Here is a 20,409-nt window from a genome sequence, read left to right as displayed (position 1 = left end):
CACTAAGTGAACATATGACACATACACATACACAGAGAGAGAGAGACACTGTGAAGTTTGCTGGTTGCTGTCGTCATTTAGATAAAGTTGTCTCATGGAGAAACACTAGTGTTAATTTCACTCCAGCATGCATTGTTGTGAGGCACAGAAATTTGGATGTAACTCTGCACATAGGTATAAAATGACTTTTTTACCAGCATTTACTAACATATTACCATCATATTTGGAAACAGTCAGTTACTGAGATAGTTGCTAAAGTAGGAGGGGCTGTAAACCATCCTCCTCAGGAATTTTTGTTTCCTTCCTTTATTCTTTAAATGAGAATGTGTTGAAAAAATGCTATTGTGATTCAGCCAGACCCATCCTACTTCCCCACCAACCCCTTTCTTTTAAAAAAACCTTCTCTTGAGGAACACAGTGCTTAAATTCAAACAGGCTATAGAATCCACCATGACATCCTTCAAGTTGCTAGAGTCAAGGAGAACATGCTAATCCCTTTCATAAGGACAGACTGACATTCTTACACCCCAAGTGCCATCTTGATGTTCTCCTTCTGGCAATTGTGTCTGTGATGTTTAAGAAGTCAGTTCATAAACTTTAGTTGGAATCCAACATGACCTGTCAGAAGCATCTCTACTTATAGTTTTGCTTTTTCTCTGGGAATTTAGAATTAATTTCTCTGGGAATTTAGAATTAAATTCTCTGGGAATTTAGAACAAATTGCTCAGACAACTTCTACATGATTTTCAAAGCTCCTATTAATTGTTTACAAGTAGGATTTCAGATCTTTCAGATATTTTTTGCATCAACTTTTTTTTTTTGAGTACCCAACATCACAAGATCTTATATCAAATTTAATATGCATATTCATAATGTACATACATGCGTGTATTGTAAATGAGCATATGGGTAACATCATGTCTTTGGGCAAAATATCAAGAATGACCACCTTTCTTTAAGCAATGTCTTGTCATTAACCTGATGGAGATGGTCTGTGATATCTCAAATATTTCATTATGGGGTAAAATTTAGAATGTGTTAGTCTCACAGCTCCACTTGAATCTGGATGAAGCTAATTTTCTTGACCCACTTCAATCAGTATTTCAGCTAGATGTGATACTGAGACCGTTTAGATCATGTTGGTGGAGGCCAATGTCAGACCTAGATGGGGGGAGTGTGATCCTGATAGTACTGTCAGATTTCCTTCACCTTTCAGATCAATTGACAATAGTATCCTTCTGAGTGATCTGGCAATTGTTCAACCAGTTTTCTGGCAGGGTTGTGCCTTAGGTTTATGTCCTTCCATAAGTAGGTCATGGGGAACCACTGTTTGACACCAAAGTGATTAACCTAGGGTGAGCCACAGGGTTCTGTCTTGTCTCCTGTGCTGTTTACCATCTACTTGAAACTGTTGGGAGAACAGAGATTGACAGTACATTGATGACACCCAGCTCTATTCTCACTACTTTCTAACTTCAAGAAAGCAATCAGAAGCCTTGGAGACATTGTTATCTCATTAATGGATTGGATGAGGGAAAACAGGCTTTAATTAAATCTATACATGGCAGACATCCTGTTAGTAAAAAAAAACAAAAAAAAATGTAGATTCTGTAATAAGTTGAAGTATGTTCTGGATGGGATTGTACTCCTGCAGAAAGAGCAGTCTGTGAGCGCTGTTGACCTTCACCAGCAACTGGATTTGAAGATGGTGACTATGATGAATAGTGCAGTTGAACAATTATGGCTAAAGTACCAATTGTGACCCTTAGGATTTAAAATGTGCAGATGTGTTCTCCATGGAGGAGTGCTAACTTCGAGAACCAATGTTGATATTAATAACTAAACTGATGAAAAGACAGACTGCAGCAGTTTATTGAAGGGGAGATTAAGGCATCAGTTATTGTTGCCAGGGTTTCCTACTCCAGGAAAGAGCACAAGTAGAAATCAACCAAAAGTAAGCAAAGGCTTTTCTAGACATAGCCTCCACCTGTTGAGTAGGAGGAGGTATGTGACTTGGAGGCAGACGGCAGTACTATAAACTAGAACAGGGTTTCCCAAACAGCGGTGCTGATACACCCAGAGGGTGTGAGATGAAATTTCAGGGGGTGTAACAATTTTATGCACTGAGTTACAAGTTTGTTTTTTTAAGTTCAATTTGTTCACCTGCATTAGAAATGGGACTTCTTCATCTTCAAATGTGATATGACTTTTGTAGGGGGTGTGGACATTAATTAAACATCCCCTAGGGGTGTGGGGGATAGAAAATTTTGGGAAGCACTGATCTAGAAGAATCCTCAAGTCACATGCCTATTCCTCCAGGGAGAGTGCTATCCCATCCAGAATCACCACCAAAGCTAATAGGGAAGCAGATGGTTCCTGGATAAGTAGGAGCTCCAACTTCCAAGGAATGAATATCCACTTGTTTCTTCCCATTCAATGCTTCCCAATCTCCAGACACCAAATCAAGACTTCTACAGCATATCTGATCCAGTACAGGATGGAGATATGTAGCTGAGTCTCAGAGATCTATTGAAGAAAGTTCAGATGTTTAGGCATACCAGGCTGCAACATTTAAAGCCAAGCAGGAGAAAAAGAAGGCAAGTCACATGTCCAGTTCTTCTCTACCATGCCACTTATTCGGTTTCATGAGAGCTGAAGGCAAGAAGAAGAAGGTGACTAGCAATGAGTTCTGGGGAAGCTGCAGTGCCTGCAAGGGCTCTGCTTCCATCACATGGTCTGACCCCATCCAATCTGTTGGATCCAGTTTATCAGAAAAGGAAGGGAAGGGGAGCAGGAGTGGCAATACTGTTCCTGCTGTTGCTGTTGCTGCTGAAATAACAGGTGATTGGAGGTCACTGTAGAGAAGGAAGAGGAGGTAATGTAGTAGCAGCAGCAGTAATGTCAGCTCATGCCTTACTAGATCCTTCAGTCTTTCCATGCTGCTCCTTCACCATGACCCAAACGTGGCCCAATGCCATCAGATTTGCAAAGACTGGGTTAAGGGGAAGTGTGGGATTTCCTGTACCTACCTCTCCTGCCTTCATTGTCTGTATGGTCCTGAAGCAAGCTGTGCTTTCTCCTACACCCTGTGAACAGTATATTCTTCTCCCCTGAGAGAGACTTATGGCTGTAATGCAGAAAACAATGTGCTATGAGGTTTATTTTCTCAAATGTTTCTGCAATTACAATAGCCTGTATGGGGGGGGGGGGGACTACGTTGTCCAGAGGCTTCTAGACTAAGCATCATGTTCTTGTCAAAGAAAAGTTTATTATTACAGTTGGCCGCAGAGTCAGCCAGGTGTTTAGAGTGGATTTGGCATTTTTATCCACCTACTGAGTCCTTCCCAAAGACCTGGGATAGGCAGATGTTGTTGTTTGATGGTGTTAGAGGAATCATTCCTATTCCAAGTAAAGATGCCATTATTATTATTATTATTATTATTATTATTATTATTATTACTATCATCATCATCATCATCACCATCATCATCATCATCATCATCATCATCATCACCATCATCACCATCATCATCATCATCATCATCATCATCATCATCGTCATTTGGATAGGAGTCAAAGAATTTCAAGGAATAGGAGGAATGACACTTAATTTGATCAAATCAAAATAATCCAAGAAAAGGGGCTTCCAATTCATTTCTAACCTGTGTACTGTACTGAAATCAGACGATGCAAATGTCTTTGCTAGTTGCCAACTGCTTTCCTGCCCTAATTTAACATTTTAACCACATTGTACCTGAGGGATCTCCTCTCCTATGATGAATTCATTTGGACATTAAGTACTCAGGAACAGCCCTACAGAGCTCCCTACTGTCAGAACCCTGCCCAGCAAGGCTGCATCACACCATAACTGTGCAACACCGCTTCTTGAATCCAGCAACTGATTAGGTTGAGGTCCCTGTTATGGTCAGATGTGATACATGACTATATGAGGGCTTGCATATATCAGCTATGAAGCTTGTGACTATTTCCACAAGAATATTCTCTCTAATGAGACTGGTATAGGAATATCAAGCATATTTCTATCTGTCTACCTACCCATGTTTTAACGACTTCTCTTGTGTTTTGTTTTCCTAGTCACTGAATTAATATTTTATAGGTTTACTCATAGCCTCTTGATGATTGGCAGATATAGGAATAGAAATTATTCTGAGTGCGATTCCAGAGCTCCCTTTGGATGTGAGTCCTTTGCTACTTTTTTTTGTTAATGTTACAATGAGCTTAATTCTGATTCCAAAGATTGTATGTTTTGTCTGGTAACATTTCTAAGGATTGAGAGGAAGTATCACTAAACGTCTGTCTATTCAAAGAAAATAAAGAAGATAGTGGCAAATCTCAGGGTAGTATATTCTTAACTTTAACAATAGATCTGCTTATTAAAGTTGGAACAAGGACAACTGATTTTTCTTTTCTCTTACTAATTTTCAATATTCATTTCTACCTGTTTGTGAAAGTAAGAGATGCTCAATGAAATTTTGGGCAAAGGTTTTTGGATGGCTGACATTGTGCTTCATTATTCATATCAACAGTTGTATGCTATCTGCTCCTTTTAGATGAATAGAATATTTTCTAGATGTAAATTATAAATATTTTAAAATATTTATTTTAAATAAAATAAAATATGTGGAATAGCTGCTTTAATCATTCTCCTATAGGTATGAAAGGGCTTCTACTGAATATTTCCTTTAAGGATTTTAATAAGGTCAAGATGAATTCAGACTACGTAGTATAAGGTATATCTGATTTATGGTTTTTAGTTTTTATTTTTATTGTATTATTTAATAGAATATAAGGTATCTAACCTGTCTATTTCTAACTCAAGTTACAGATTTGGGAAGTAGTACTGTATACTTCCCGTAGACGTTTAGATTAAAGTGGCCTGAAAGTCCTGTAAATAAATAGATTTTCAAAATTAAAAAAAATACATAAATACATGTAAATTACATTAAAGGCAGATGATTATCTTCTAGAAACTGAAATTATATGTTTTGTCTATGGTCTCTTACATATAAATCATTAGTACATGATTTAGAAGTATGATTTCTATAACTTGAAAAGTGCAAAAAGAAATTTGATAGCATTTGACTTGATTTCAGAAAAAAAAATTAACGTGTAATATATATTGTAGTAGACATTATTGGTGAATTGTTCTGGGAACATTTTAGTGACATAATGTACATGTTTCTCAATTATTATAGGGGGAATATATCTACCTAAACCCATTAACAGGATTTTAAATGGAGAACAACAAGACAGCAGTAGTAGAGTTTATTCTCCTCGGCTTCTCTCAGGATCCTAGAGTTCAGTCCCTTCTTTTCCTCCTTTTCTTTGCCATCTATAGCACAACTTGGCTTGGAAATCTCACCATCATAATCACGGTGTTCCTCACACCTGTTCTACATACCCCCATGTATTTCCTGCTTGCTAACTTGGCTGTTGTAGATATCAGTGAATCATCTGTCACATCACTCAAAATGTTGTGGGACCTCTTCTCCCATACTCAAACCATTTCCTACAACTGGTGCATTGCACAGATTTTCTTCTTTCATTTAACAGGGGGCACATTGGCATTCTTGCTTGTTGCAATGGCCGTGGACAGATATATTGCTATTTACAAGCCACTGCAATATTTAATTATCATGAAGAAAGGAATTTGCATAGGATTGGTAGTAGGAGCATGGCTGAGTGGCTTTGCTCACTCCATTATCCAGATTGGAATTCTCCTTCAGCTCCCCTTCTGCAAATCCAACATTTTGGACAATTTCTACTGTGACATTCCTCAGCTCATCAAGCTGGCATGTGCTGATACTTACACAACCGAACTTCTGATGGTTTGTAATAGTGGGCTTCTCCTGACATTGATCTTCTTTACTTTGCTGGTGTCATATACCGCCATCTTAGTAAAGATTCGGAGGCACATCACTGAAGGGAAGCACAAGGCTCTTTCTACCTGTGCTGCCCAAGTCACAGTTATGAGTTTAATTTTTGTTCCAGGGATGGTCATTTATGACCGCCCTTTCAAGATATTTCCAGCAGACAAGATTGCTTCAGTCCTCTATACTGTTTTGACACCAATGCTGAATTCCATGATCTTCACTCTTCGGAATAAGGAGATGAAACTCACCATTAAGAAGCTCATGAGGAAATGCTGTCTTTCTAAAACGACAGAAGCACCACATTCTATTTGAGAGAGACATGCAGGATAATTGAAACATCAGGCCCCCACTTTGTGGCAGAGCTCTTTAAATTAGAACATGTAAGGAGCAGAATGTGAACAGTTTCTGACCACATTTTGCTTTATTTCTGCACAAATGACTAACTTATTCTGAGTTATTCCAGAACTCAGAACACACATATGATTTGCTTCAAGAGTATATAGCCCTGAGCAAGACACATATATTGGCTCTGTTCTTTTTTTTCCCCTGTAAGATATTGTTGTTCTTTGTGTTCTGTGTATCTATTTTCAAACTTTATTGATAAAATGTATTGCTCGTCATTTTTTTAATGCTTTTGTCACCATTCTGTCATCAATTTTGCAAGTGTTTGATATGTTTTATGACTATGCATTGTATCCTGTATAGTGTAAACTGATGGAAGAAATCTAAGTACTTGTGCTTATTTTAACCATTTTACTACCTACAGGCTACAAGTTTTGTGCTTTGGTCCTGGAATTTAAAATCACTTGCTCTGACCACTTCTAAATGATTTTCAAGCCTCCTAGTAATTCTTTGCAAGTAGAATTTGACTGTCTGTCCTACCTCTTTTCAGTCCCCTGCACAACAGAATCAGTCCTCTAGTATTGATATCAGTGATATCCATCAAGACTGCAGTTGGGTTGACTAATGACACCATGACAGCCTTGAAATCTCTAGAATCAAGGAGACCATAATAGTCCACTTCATAAAGACAGTCTGACATTCTTACACACAATGGTGATGAAGTCACAGTAACAATTTTGGTTGAGGATGACATCATTCAATTATATATATATATATTTTCTCTCCCCATGAAAGTATTCTACCTAATCAAGCATCAAAGCCTTTTTTATTTCTCCTCCTCCCCCATCCAGTTCAGTTTCTATTGTGTTGCCATTTATAGCATGGCATAGGTCCAGAAAGTTAAATCACAACTGGTGATTAGTGAAGTGTATTTTAATCAGAACAGAGAGTTATGTCTGTCCATATTGTCTCAGGTCAACATATCTATAGAGAATTATCAAAAACTACCCTTGGTTTGCCCAAGCTGGAGTATATTCCATCTATATATAATATTCAAGGAGAATTGCCCTTTTATGTTGTTAGGAAAATATTTATTAGCAGCAGCTATAGGTAGACCTTAAAAAGCTATTTCTAGTAACTATTAGTTTTCTGCTTGCTCATAATTTCCCTTAGCTATGAAACCTGAACTCACAAATAAGTTATGATTTTCAGAAGTATCAGGAGAAGGCAAATAAAACCATAGTACATATTGAACTGCATTCAGAAAACACCTTATCCAGTATATAAAACATTTTCTCAGATAAGGCAAATGGATAACTCTTGGATAACTGAATTAGTAAGATAAATCAAGGAAATAAAAGTAAGCCTTACCCAAAAGGGGTGAAAAAGAGGGGATTTAGATTTATAGAGAAACAAGTAAACTAATGAATGAAGATTCAATAACTGATATATCAAAACAGAGTTGGGGGGGGGGGCAGAGAAGCAAGGAGATAAAGACAGGTAAAAATGTTTGGACAAAGACCATAAAGCACTCAGTGGTTCTGAGACTACACTGAGGATGTGTCAACAACAACAACAACAACAACAACAACAACAACAACAATAATAATAATAATAATAATAATAATTATTATTATTATTATTATTATTGGATTGTCCTGAGTAATGAAATATCTATCTGTCTGTCTGTCTGTCTGTCTGTCTATCTATCTTTATTGAACTTGGAGTTTCTTATAGATGAACATATCTATTTAATGGCTAAAAAAAAAACAGAATCAGAAACAAGCAAACTAAAGAAAAGGGACTTCTTGTAAGCGATATTGGTACCAAGTATTACTGTAACCCTTGAATAGTTGTGAGAGTAGTAGTGTGTCAAACTTCGTACATTTTCCCAGTCCAAACTTATCCACATAGGTAACACATGCCCCCAGGATTGCATAGGAGCCTCAAACTATTTCTGAGCCCCTTGTAATTTAGACATTGGAAACTGTAGTGCAAGACTGAAAGAAAGTTAGTATAGGAAGGAAGGAAGGACCACAATCTCCCTTCCCTGACACTGTCAAGGTGTGCAATCTTGCCCTACCATCTCTATCTTCATCTCCTACATAACCTTCAGTCCTTCTTCAACTCATTAAATTCAATATCCAGTTTGCTGCCCAACCCTACTTTACCCTCTGGGAGAAGTCAATTTCAGTGGTAAAAAATTCAGGTTTCTAGTGATAGCAAAAGTAATAACTAATAATTGCCAGGAAACATACATACATACATACATACATACATACATACATATATATGTTTATGTATGTTTCCTGGCAATTATTTAGAATATATATATATTCTAAAGATAGCCTGAAGTGGAAAGGAGAGACTCCATTCCAACTTGACTAGGGCACAGGAGTCTCTCCTTTCCACTTCAGCCTATCTTTAGAAAAAAATATGTCCAGTATCAAAATTCAGGCAAGCCGTGTCCTAAGCAGATACAAGATGCCACTGGTCGGCTGAAGAGAAGGAGGAGGAGGAGGAAGAGGGGGAGGGGGAGGGGGAGGGGGAGGAGGTGGCTTCACCAGAGCTCTCCTGAGGGTTGTGAGGGGAGGGCAAATGGCACAAGCCTACAGTATATTATGTGAAGGAAGGAAGGAAGGAAGGAAGGAAGGAAGGAAGGAAGGAAGGAAGGAAGGAAGGAAGGAAGGAAGGAAGGAAGGAAGGAAGGAAGGAAGGAAGATTTCTAACATTCTCTGCCAGCTTCCCACAAACAAGGAAGCTGGCTGCAAGTCACAGGTCTCTCACACTCCCATTGCTTTTTTGCCCTTGGTCATTCTCTGGTTAGGTAACTTAGTGCAAGACTAAAATAATGACTCTGAAAAGATGACTCAATGGGTCATAGGTTGTCTAGTAACTATATAAAATAGGGATATTAACATTAACAATGACTCATCATTGTTTTCCATTGTACCTGAAACAAACTGCTGATAATGGGTTCTATATTGTGGTGAAGTTTCAAACAATGCATCCCCTTAAGTCTTCTTCACAAACTAATGGAGAAGAGAGAGGTTATTTTTCAAATGGGGCCAAATTTGATTTGACTGTGAGGCAACATTCTTTTTAGAATCTACAACATCTGCAAAAGCCAAGAGAGGTCAACAAAAAGAGATAAGAGGTCAACAGAAGGAGGGGAGACATAATAAAACAAATCACTTTGCCACTACCGTCCCAAATACTTTACCAAAGTCAATCTAAGCTCCCTTTTCCAAGCACAGCTGTTTTTACGTGCACCCAATATGTTGTTATAATAGGCAATTACAACCAACCTATAAAATCTCATCCTATATTTAGATTACATTTTTGATCCTCTTTGAAAAAAACTTCAGCATTAACCTCCTAATAGCATCTTTCATCTCATTATTTCTTAATGTATAAATGATGGGATTCAGCATTGGGGAGACAACTGTGTAGAGCAAGGAGACAATCATATCTATTCTACTTTTCTTAAAAGGGCGAGCGTAAATGAAAATACATGGGATGAAATGTAGGCTGACTACTGTGACCTGAGCTGCACATGTTGAAAGAGCTTTGTGTTGTCCTTCTGAGACATGATTTCGTATCTTGAACAAGATGACACTATATGAAATGAGTAAAGCAATGAATGCTAATGTAGTTAATAAGCCATTGTTGAAAACCATAAGTAGTTCAACCTGGTAGATATCTGTACAGGCCAATTTGACCACCTGTGGAACATCACAGTAGAAATTTTCTAATAAGTTGGGACCACAGAATGGTAATTGTAGTATCAATATCACTTGGATTATGGAGTGAACAAAACCAAAGAGTGAAGCAGCCATAATGAGTTCTAAGAATGTATTCCTGTTCATGATGACTATATATTGCAAAGGCTTGGTTATGGCTAGGAATCGATCAGCTGCCATCGCTACTAGGAAAAAAGTTACCATCCCTCCAATGAAGTGGAAAAAGAATATCTGTGTCAAGCATCCGTAGAAAGAGATGGTGTTTTGCTTGGAGAAAAGTACTTGAAGCAATTTAGGAGCAGTTACGGAAGATTCACTAATGTCCAGAAAAGCCAGCGTGGCTAACAAGAAATACATGGGCACATGAAGATGATGGTCTGATATTACTGTTATTATAATTAGTACATTCCCCAAACACGTAGTCATGTAAACTAGTGGCAAGACAATAAGGAAAAAGTATTTAAAGTTTGGATTTGGGGAGAAACCTACAAATCCCACAAACACAAATTCTGTAACCCAAGCTGTGTTGTTCTCCACCTCCATTCAATGGTCTTGCAATAAATACCTGGTGAAGAGAAATATTAGAAATTAAATGTTTGGTTGATTAGCATTGTCTGCATATGAATGGTTATATAAGTTTTATTTTAATTAGTAGATTTTTCCTGGCTGACTTTTGAAGAAGAAATGTCTAATTGGGAAGATCGCTTTTTAATTCTCATTGTAAGATTGTGTGATCAACATCTAATGCTCCTCAATTTATTCAGTTAAACACAGATTCCCCACAATAAATACATTATTGTTTACAATACCTGCAGTGTATAGTAGGTCACTGTATCACATAATAATTGGAATTGATTTGAATCGAATTTTGGATACTGCTTTAGATCATAATGCTCCACCACATGCATGACATTCATGGATTCATATCATTTTGCATGATTATTATTTACATTTGACTAGATATCTAGTATTATATTGCTCATTCACAATCATAATGTTATTTCTTCCAGGCATAAAACCTTTTCTGACTAGGTTATTTTCTCATATCTCATTCTATGACATCTGAATTTAAAACATGTGATACAGGTATTATTGCAATTTTTAACTATTGCTTTATGATGAAGATTTAAATACATTCTTTAATTCATCTTTTTGAAGGAGAATTGTTTATTCAGTAAATGTAAAAGTAAATGGAAGAGTTTTCATTTCAACAGAAACTGAGTTATATTACTGTAAGGAAAATCATCGAAGCACTAATCAAGGACAAATTATTTTATTTTTTTAAAAATTGGTAAAATTAGGGGAGAAGGATAAAAGTATTTTAAAAATATTAGCTCTTTATCCATCTTATCTATCTCCTGACCAACTTTTTATTTGTGTTAACTATGACTGAACAAATATTATCATTCCAAATCAGAATGTTTATTACATAGCAGGAATGATATTGGAAATGGGGCATTTGAACATACTCAGACTGGGTTATGTCCATCAAAAATAATAAATAATAATACTAAAAAAAAAAAACTGTCAGTCATTGAAAATACACAGCATGAGCAATTAATTCAGCAACCAAAAATCTGTCAGTAAAAGAGAGTCCACAAAGTGTACTTTACTCAGAATAAATTTAGTCTGTATTAAAGTCTAACTGGATTGTTCATCCCCAGAATGTATTATTCTTTAGTAGAGTATTACATTTGTGTGTAAATGTTTCATTTGTCTATTGACTTTTTTTTTTTTTTGCACTGATCATCAGATAAAATAATAGGATTTAAAACTGATTTAACTCCTGTCTCTTGTCATATCATGCTGCCGTTTTAGTGGCATTCACCCTTTTCATCAGATTTTAAGTATTGGTGATGCATCTGAAACAGTTCAGCTAAAAAAGCAATGAATCCTTTTCATTTCAGTTGGAGAAATGAATGCAGGATCCAGGATTGCAGGATGCCTCGCTCAAACTGGATTCTGCCTGCTATGTCTGAAGCAACCATGAGGCCATTAAGTTCATGCATAACAAACACTTTCTAAAAAGTGTTGCAGGTACCTGGTGAAGGACTGAGGTTGAATTTCATGCAGAATTTCATCAATTGAAAGCAGTCATGTCCTTGCTGCGATCACACAAAATAACTGCACTTTTCTATGAGGAAACACTGCCCATCAAGAGCTTCTTATTTAGTCTCTGGATCTCTAGTCTGAGAGGGTTTCAACAGGAGACCATCATAATCTCTTGGGTCTCGTAGCAAGTAATAGTGCTTCTGCTTTGGCACTTCAGGAAAAAAAAATCATGAAATAGAAAAAAAATGATAAAATGCTAGTTAGTTGTTTTTGCTCTCTCTCTCTTGTTCTCTCCCCCCACCCAACCCAACTGCATATTCTAAGAATAGCTCTCAAAACATGTAACTCTGAAAAATGTGGTAACAGTTGTTCCCTGAGAAGCTTGTTGCTAGAAAGAAGCCTTAGAAGACCTTTGTGCTTATTAAGATTTTTGACAGGCTGATGTTGGGGGTCAACAGAGTAGTATCAAGCCCTCAGCTTTTTAATATCTATCTGAAACTTTGCTGGAGGTCATTTGGAGCTTCAGAGGGGGATGATGTCTATATGCTGTGATGCTCAGCTCTGTTGTTCCCTACCATGTAACTCCAAGGAGGCAATCAATGGCTTGAATATTGATAATGGACTGGATGAAGGGAGAACAAGCAGAAATTAATTTGATATAAGTTGGTGGCACTTTCAGTAAGGAACAAATTGGATTCAGACTTGAGGTGAAGCCTTTTGAGTGGATTCTACTCTAGAAACAAGAGATCCTAAGTTTAGGAGTGCTTTTTCACCCCCACTTGTCACTGAATTAAAAGGTAGTGACAATGAAGAAGAATATATTTGCAGAACTTTGGAAAGTGCACCAACTTCTACTTTGCCAGAGTTGATCAAATTTAGCATTAACTATTCACCTCTTGGTTTTAATCCATGCTGACTGCTGCAATGTGCTTTACATGGGATACTCTCAGGAAGTAAACAGAAATTACAATTATAAGTGTACAGAAACTGAAACTGCAAAATATATAGGTTGCTTGCTGACCAGTCCCACAGTGGAGGGATCACATGATGCTTGTTTTCAAAGTTCAGCACTAGCTGTATATTTCATATAAGCATAATTTAAAGTGTTGTTGTGGACCTTCACAATATCTGGACTGCAAAAACCCAGAAAACCAGCAGATGGGATAAAGGAATTAGAAATTTTTATACCTTCTTTTTGCCATCTAGTGATCATCTGGATTTTTGCAATGTAAATCTGGTTGCCCTGCCAAAACAGCTAAAAGTCTGACTATCTGAGGGACTGCCTCTCCCCATATCCTGCCCAGTTACTTAGATTAAAAAGATGGTGTATACATTTATTAAATAAAAAATAAGTAAATACATAAATGTAGTCTGTTAGAGTACTGAGATTTTCCCCCCATTTCTAGTAGTACAGCATTGGTTCTTTTCATTATGGGCATTAATATCACAAAATTCAAAATCTGGGATATCCTAAAACACAAAATTATGCAAAAATTTACAGAAGGGAAATTAATTTAGTGTTAATTACATTTCTAGACACTCCAGTGATTCTGGCTGACTTAAAATATAAATCCAGTAAAAAAAAAAAAATCAATTGAGAGAGTAAGAACTACATCTCTCCCTCACCCATGGAGGTAAAAACAGAAAAAAGGACCCCTAATTACCTTAATCCAAGGCATGGGGAAAAATGTTTTTAATTCTGCTTTAAAGATTGGTAAGGTAAGGGCCAAGTGGATCTCTGAGGATGCTATTCAGAGTGCAGGTGCCATGACAGAGAGTGGCTACTTTCTCAGTACCATTACATGATTGTTTAATTGATGGGATCAGGAATAAGCCAACTGTGCCAGAACTTACAGGGCAGGCAAAAGCCGTGGGAGACAGAAAGGCTTTCCAATAAATAGGCCCTATATCATGTAGGGCTGCAAAGATGACAAACAGCACCTTGAATTACATCTGGAAGACAACTTGTAATCAGTGGAGCTCATGGAACATGAGTGTCACATAGGCATGGCAAAGCCCACCTGTGACTGCTTGTGGTGCTATATTCTATAACAGTTACAGCTTCTGAATGGTTTTTAAGGAAGCCCCATGGAGATTGCATCGCAATACTCCACCATAAGGTGACCAAGGCATGGGTGACCATAAGAAGGGTCTTCAAGTCCAGAAAAAAAATGCTACTGCACACAAGATGAGCCTTTGTGAAGGCATTCCTGGCCACAGCTACCTTCTGCTGTTCACACAGGAGCTGTGAGTCCAGGAGGACACCTAGATTGTGCACTGGACCCAAACTGTGTCGTGTAATATTGTTTGGGGTCAGAGTTGGAAGATCTCTACTTCCAGGAGACTCAAACACCCATTGCCACTCAGACTTGGTAGGGTTGAAACTGAATCCATTCTTTCCCATCCACTCTCACAACTTCCTTGCACTGGGATGTAACTTTAACAGAATTGCTTTTTTGGCCAGTGGATGAGATGTGTAACTGCATAATATCAGCATACTGATGATACCTGAGCTTGAACTGATAGATGACCTGAGATAGTAAACTCATGTAGATGCTAAATAGGAAGGGTGAAAATGTTGAGACCTGAGGCACTTCAGAAATCATGAACATCAGGATTGATCTCTCTCCTCCTACCAACACTGACTACAACTGGGCACTGAGAAAGGAGATCTATGTAACATTATGCCTCCCACTCTTACTACTCGCATTTGGTCCAGAAGGATACCATAATTGGTGGTTTCAAAAGCTGTTCAGAGATTAAAAATAAAACAAAACAAAACAAAACAAGGAATTATTACTCTCCTATCTCAGCTTTGTCATAGGTCACATATATCTCTGTATTGCTATATCGGTATTATTCCTCCTCCTCCTCCTCCTCCTCCTCATCATCAAAATGTATGTACATTCTGAGTCCCAGTGATTCCGAGCAGTTTATCAATTATTTAAAGCATTAAAATAAGACATTAAAGATGACAAGAACTATAGGAGTTTTTTTTTTCTGTGAAATATGTGATAAGTAATAACAGGATTGGTGCTAAAACAAAGTTACTGAAGATCATGAGAAAGATATCTCAGAAAACTCAGGTGGCTGGGATCGAACTATGAAATTTATAATATAATATATATAATATAATAATATAATGTTCAACTATGGAGTTATGTTCCCCCAAAAGGCATATCATTGGTCAACATGAATATATTTTTGTTCCATCAAAACTTCATAAATGAATTGCCTGAAGAAGGACCCACAAATTTGATGCAGGTTTCTCTTTAATTGATTTTGAGGCATCTTCACAATGTAATATAATTGATATGATCATAGGAGAAATTCAGTAAATATTCACATGCAATAGCAGCCCAAGATGCACCAGAAATTCATCAGAAGATTGGGATTTTATGGGAGGGGTAGTGCAAAATCTTAAAGCCAAGGATTCCATATTCTATTTCTTTGCTATTGTATGCATTTCAAGGTCTTGATTTGGCTTGGTGTGAATATTTGCAGAGCTGGCCTAATTTATTCTTAGGGGAATCATTCAGTTAAGGACTTTTCCCATATATATTTTAGCTAGTAGATATGAATGTAATGTGTATCATTAAAAATAATTAAGAGTATAGTCACATTAGGTTAGCAGTTTTGCAATTATTCTAATAAATATTTCACAACTTTCCAAGGCATTCCAACATCTCTCTGTGGTGTTCATAGTGGAAACATGCAGAGAAGTGAAATGAAAGAAGTTTGAAAAACAGTAACTTAAGATATGTTGTGAGAAAGTTATTTGAGACTGATGTTTGCATCTCTCCTTCCAATTTCTGCAACTCTCATAAAGGAGACCACACAGATGAAGAATGTGAGATTATCATATTAACCGCAATGACAATGTGAGTTCATTGTTATTTTAACTAACTTTTTATTAAATGATGTTTTTGCGAAATATTATGTCAGTCGCTTGAGGGAAGGAGAAAATATTTCCTTTTTTTTTCCCTGATTTTTCCCCCTTTTCCTTTACATTACCTGTTGGATCAGTTGATGCTTAGTTGATCTTCTGTTAAGTTTTTAGTTATTATTCTTTTAGTTTTTAGATATAGTTTAGCAATTTCACTATTGACTATGGAAAAAATTAGGACCGTGGATTTATATTATTTTCATGAACACCTTGGTAAATACTGATCTTCAAATTTTACAAATAAGAAATTTAACATAGCACAATTTTAAAAATTATGAATTCCTCTATAATGTTTCATAAGTACATCATGAAACATTATATGTTCCTTGAGAATCTTATAACATTTCTGAGCATCCAGGGAATAGTCAATATATAGTGAAGCTGTATTTAAGGTATATTTCATCATAGAAAAGCAGAATAACGTTAGTTGATATATGCTGAAATTTGTAAGATTTAGATTTGGACTATTGAAAAAATGTCAGCTTAACAAAGTGCATTAAATATATGTCTGTGTGTGCATGATGTGTGTAAGAGAAAGAGAGAGAGAGAGAGATTTTGGTGATATTGTCAATTTTCAAAAATTAATTTTGTGACTCAGTTTCTTGTAACTTAAACTTCCCCACACAATGTCACTAGACCACAGAGCAGCAAAGCACTTTTAGTCTAGTGTATTAAGATAATCCAGCCAATGATTGATTACTTTATAGTTCAGCTAATTATGTAAACCAGAAAATTGGGTTTATTAACAAAACTGTTATTATTTTAACAATGGATAAGTCTATTTAGTAGGGAGAGCCATTACATGTTTCTCACAAAATTCTCAGTAATTTGGAATGTTTAATAAAAAGTGTCAGCTTTGAATCTGAAAATAAGATAATGTGAAATGCATATACATATATTCAAATGCCAGATATATATGTGAAAAAGCATACAATTATTTATGTTAAGTTTTCTGCTGATGTCTATACAGTACTAATGTATATTGTGGACTTAACAAAATAAAGGATCCAAATTTGTATACATTTTTGTACACATTTTTCATGAACAATTTTGTATACACTTTTGGATCATTTCCACCCCCCCCCCCCATAACAAGTAGGTTGTTCTCTTAATGTTGAATTTTTGTCACTAATGTCCATGCTTTTCTGCACATTTCCCCCTTATATGCAGGTTTTTGTCCACTACTTTTATCAGCAGGTTTGAGAAATACATTAACAGAAGGATTCATTCATTCATTCATTCATTCATTCATTCATTCATTCATTCATTCATTCATTTAAAATTTGAAGGCATGCATGCCTTCAAGTCAGTGTTGACTCCTGATGACTACTTGGAATAGTCCCTGCAGTTTTCTTGGCAAGATTTCAGAAATGGCTTGCCATTGTCTTCTTCCTACAGCTGAGAGAGAGAAAGAGTGACTGGCTGAAGGCTTCATGCCTAAGACAGGACTGGAACTCACAGTCTTCTTAGGTTCTAGCCTAGTGCCTTATCCACTACACAAAACTAGCTTTATTTTTATTTGCTAAATAATTTATATTAATCAAATAAATATGGGATATTTATATTTAATCAATATTCCATATTTATTTGCCAAATATAAATCAATTCACTTCTTCTCAAAATGTGTATCAAACAAAGTTTTCTCTTCTCAATAAGGTTACTAAGGCATGAGATTTATTGTTCTGAAACACATCTTAAATAAGATGGTGGGTTTTAAGAGAGATCATATTTTCCTTTCTTTAATATTTGCATTAAAAACAGAAATTCAGCTGATGCAACTTTCCTCATTTCCATCAGGCACCCCTAATCAATAAAGACACAGTGCCCATCCAACAGAGACAGAAAAGAGGGCATGAGTTGTGTTTGGAAGGATGCCTAAGGAAGTCTAATGAAGATGTTTGTAAAGGTAAATATTCATTTCTTCAAAGAAATTTAGTCTATGATCCATATATTTCATTGCCTAGCAATATGCATCTCTTGTGGTCCTCTGGCTCATAGTGAATGAATATGTGTGCTTCATGTTATCTAGAACTTTCGCTGTTGAAGAATCCATTTGTGGTGGACTCCATCAGCTGACAGTATAATGAAGAACCAGACAATTGTGACAGAATTCATCCTTCTTGGATTCTCTGCAAATAAGAGACTGGAACCTCTATTCTTCTCTTCTGTTTGCATCACCTACACTGTTGCTTTGCTGGGCAATTTTGTCATTATTACTTTGGTATGGTGTGATCACAGCCTTCATAGTCCAATGTACATCTTTATTGCCAATTTATCTTTTTTAGAGACCCTTTACACCACCACAGTTATTCCCAAAATGTTAGACAACCTCATGAATCAAAGAAAATCCATTACCTCTCAAAATTGCATTCTGCAAGCTTACTTCTACTTCTCAGCAGGTTCCACAGAGTTCTTCCTTTTGGCTGTTATGTCATTTGACCGTTATATTGCCATTTGCAATCCACTGAGGTATACAGCTATCATGAACACACCATTTTGCATCAAACTCTTAGCTGCCTCTTGGATGTGGGGCTACTTTGTTGTGATCCCACCAGCCATCTTGGTAGGCCAGCTACCATTCTGTGGACCTAATGCTATCAACCATTTCTTTTGTGATGTTGATCCCCTACTCAGGTTGGCCTGCTCTGATACAAGAAATATTAAGATAATTAGTTTTGTCAGTTCAGCCTTGCTCCTTTTAGGGTCATTACTGGTAACAGGGATCTCCTACATTTTTATCATCGCAACAGTCATTCGAATCCCCTCAGCCAAAGGGCGCCAGAAAGCATTTTCAACGTGTGCTTCACATCTAATTGTGGTGACTCTCTTTTATGGAAGTTCGATTTTCATTTATGTTCAGCCACAAAAAAGCTACTCACTGGACCTTAACAAAGCGGCCAGCATTCTGAATACAGTGATAACCCCACTACTGAACCCATTCATTTATAGCCTGAGAAACAAGAAAGTTAAAGAAGCCTTGGCACATTTTATCAGGAAGAAAATATCTCCACTAATTCACCTCAAGTTCTAAAAAGGGAGGATGGGTCTTTGCACTGCATGTAATGACAGTGGAAAACAAATGAAAGCCATTCAGGGGGTGCACACAGTAGACTTGGTTCTGAAGATCACCTTCGATGACCTATTGCATGTAAGGTTGCAATTCTATAAAGTTTACGTAGAAGCAGACTCCATGTAATTCAAAAGTGCCTATTTTTCCATAATTCTTCACTGCCCCAGAGTACAGTTAACTTCCTATTTTTATCTCCAAGGATGGAGATCCTACAAGTTTGATGACTCTACATGAGAGTTCTGACATCAGGGATGCCCAGAGAAAGGGAAGGCAAGGAAAGGGTTGAAGCTCTGCTCAAATTTCCTGTCTCAGTTATGCCTTGAGTATGGAAAGAAATTAATATCATTCATGGAGTTGGTATAAAAAAATTCCTTTTTATATGATTGAAAAGTTATGTTTCATATAAAATTTTAGAGGCCATTCATATATATATATCACACACACACACACACACATATCCATAATACATACATACATATATTCTTATATCCAGGTGTCTTGCCAAAGGCAAGGGTTCTTTTTTTAGAAGATTCAGAAGCAATGAAAAACCACAAGTGAAGTGAAGAAGTTAAATGATCTTTATTTAGAAGCAGGCATACATTACCAACCAAGCAATTCATCTATCTGTTATCGGGAGCCCAAGGACAATAACGACGATACCCCAACATGGCCAATCATGCAGAACCACTCCAGACCAGGTCTGCATCGAAGCTCTCCAAATCAAAACTTTGAAGCTTTTTATTCTTTTTTTTTTTATATATATAATTTTTTTTTTATTTTTTACAACAAACACAAACAAACAATAACATAAAAAACATAAAAAACCATCTTCCATTTTAAACCGTGTGTCAGCCAGTTACCAATCATTTGTGCCATCCTTTCATAATCTTCACTCATCATTTATATAGGATCTCATATCCTCTATCCAACACATATTTATATATTTATCAGTTATCAATTATTATTCATTTGTTACTAGTCTATGACACTAACTTTTGTAATAAGATTTATATCATTTTTGTCCATTATACATACATACATACATACATACATACATATATATATATATATATATCTATTACATTACTATATCTTTCCATCCAACCATTGATAAAACAAATCCCATATCATATAGAATTGTTTATCTTCTTGCTCTCTAATTTCAAATGTTAATTTACTCATCTCTGCACATTCCATAATTTTCTTAATGGCTTCCTCCTGCATAGGTACTTTTTCATTTTTCCAGTTTTGATTTTGAATTGATATTTCCAATTCCTCCTCTTGATAAGATAAAATTTGAAGCGGGTGGACAGCTGCCAATCTCATCATGCCTGGTCTACTCCTTACATTTCAAGGTTGATA

The 20,409-nt window shown here is 36.5% G+C and overlaps 3 protein-coding genes across 3 annotated transcripts; 2 read left to right on the top strand and 1 right to left on the bottom strand.

The window, feature by feature from the left end:
• Positions 1-1,129: 1,129 nt before the first annotated feature.
• LOC103060109 (olfactory receptor 4D11-like) lies at positions 1,130-10,522 on the bottom strand. The gene is made up of 2 exons (XM_007442922.2): positions 9,612-10,522; positions 1,130-1,247 (listed from the first exon to the last, which is right to left on the bottom strand). Exons 1-2 carry the CDS (start codon positions 10,520-10,522, stop codon positions 1,130-1,132), a joined length of 1,029 nt encoding a protein of 342 aa, XP_007442984.2.
• On the top strand, positions 5,256-6,206 carry LOC103060343 (olfactory receptor 4D1-like). The gene has a single exon (XM_007442923.2). The coding sequence runs from the start codon at positions 5,256-5,258 to the stop codon at positions 6,204-6,206; it is 951 nt and encodes a 316-aa protein (XP_007442985.2).
• Positions 10,523-17,796: 7,274 nt separating the features above from the next.
• On the top strand, positions 17,797-19,008 carry LOC103059871 (olfactory receptor 6M1-like). Its single transcript, XM_007442921.3, has 2 exons — positions 17,797-17,883; positions 18,007-19,008. Exon 2 carries the CDS (start codon positions 18,061-18,063, stop codon positions 19,006-19,008), a length of 948 nt encoding a protein of 315 aa, XP_007442983.1. The 5' UTR covers positions 17,797-17,883; positions 18,007-18,060.
• Positions 19,009-20,409: the final 1,401 nt, after the last annotated feature.

Source organism: Python bivittatus, unplaced genomic scaffold, assembly GCF_059951505.1.
Source record: "Python bivittatus isolate LINGU-HERP-01145 unplaced genomic scaffold, Pbiv_v1 ctg000470_np1212, whole genome shotgun sequence".
Taxonomy (NCBI): domain Eukaryota; kingdom Metazoa; phylum Chordata; class Lepidosauria; order Squamata; family Pythonidae; genus Python; species Python bivittatus.
The sequence above is the reverse complement of the archived record's forward strand: the minus strand, read 5'-3'. Positions and strand labels throughout refer to the sequence as shown.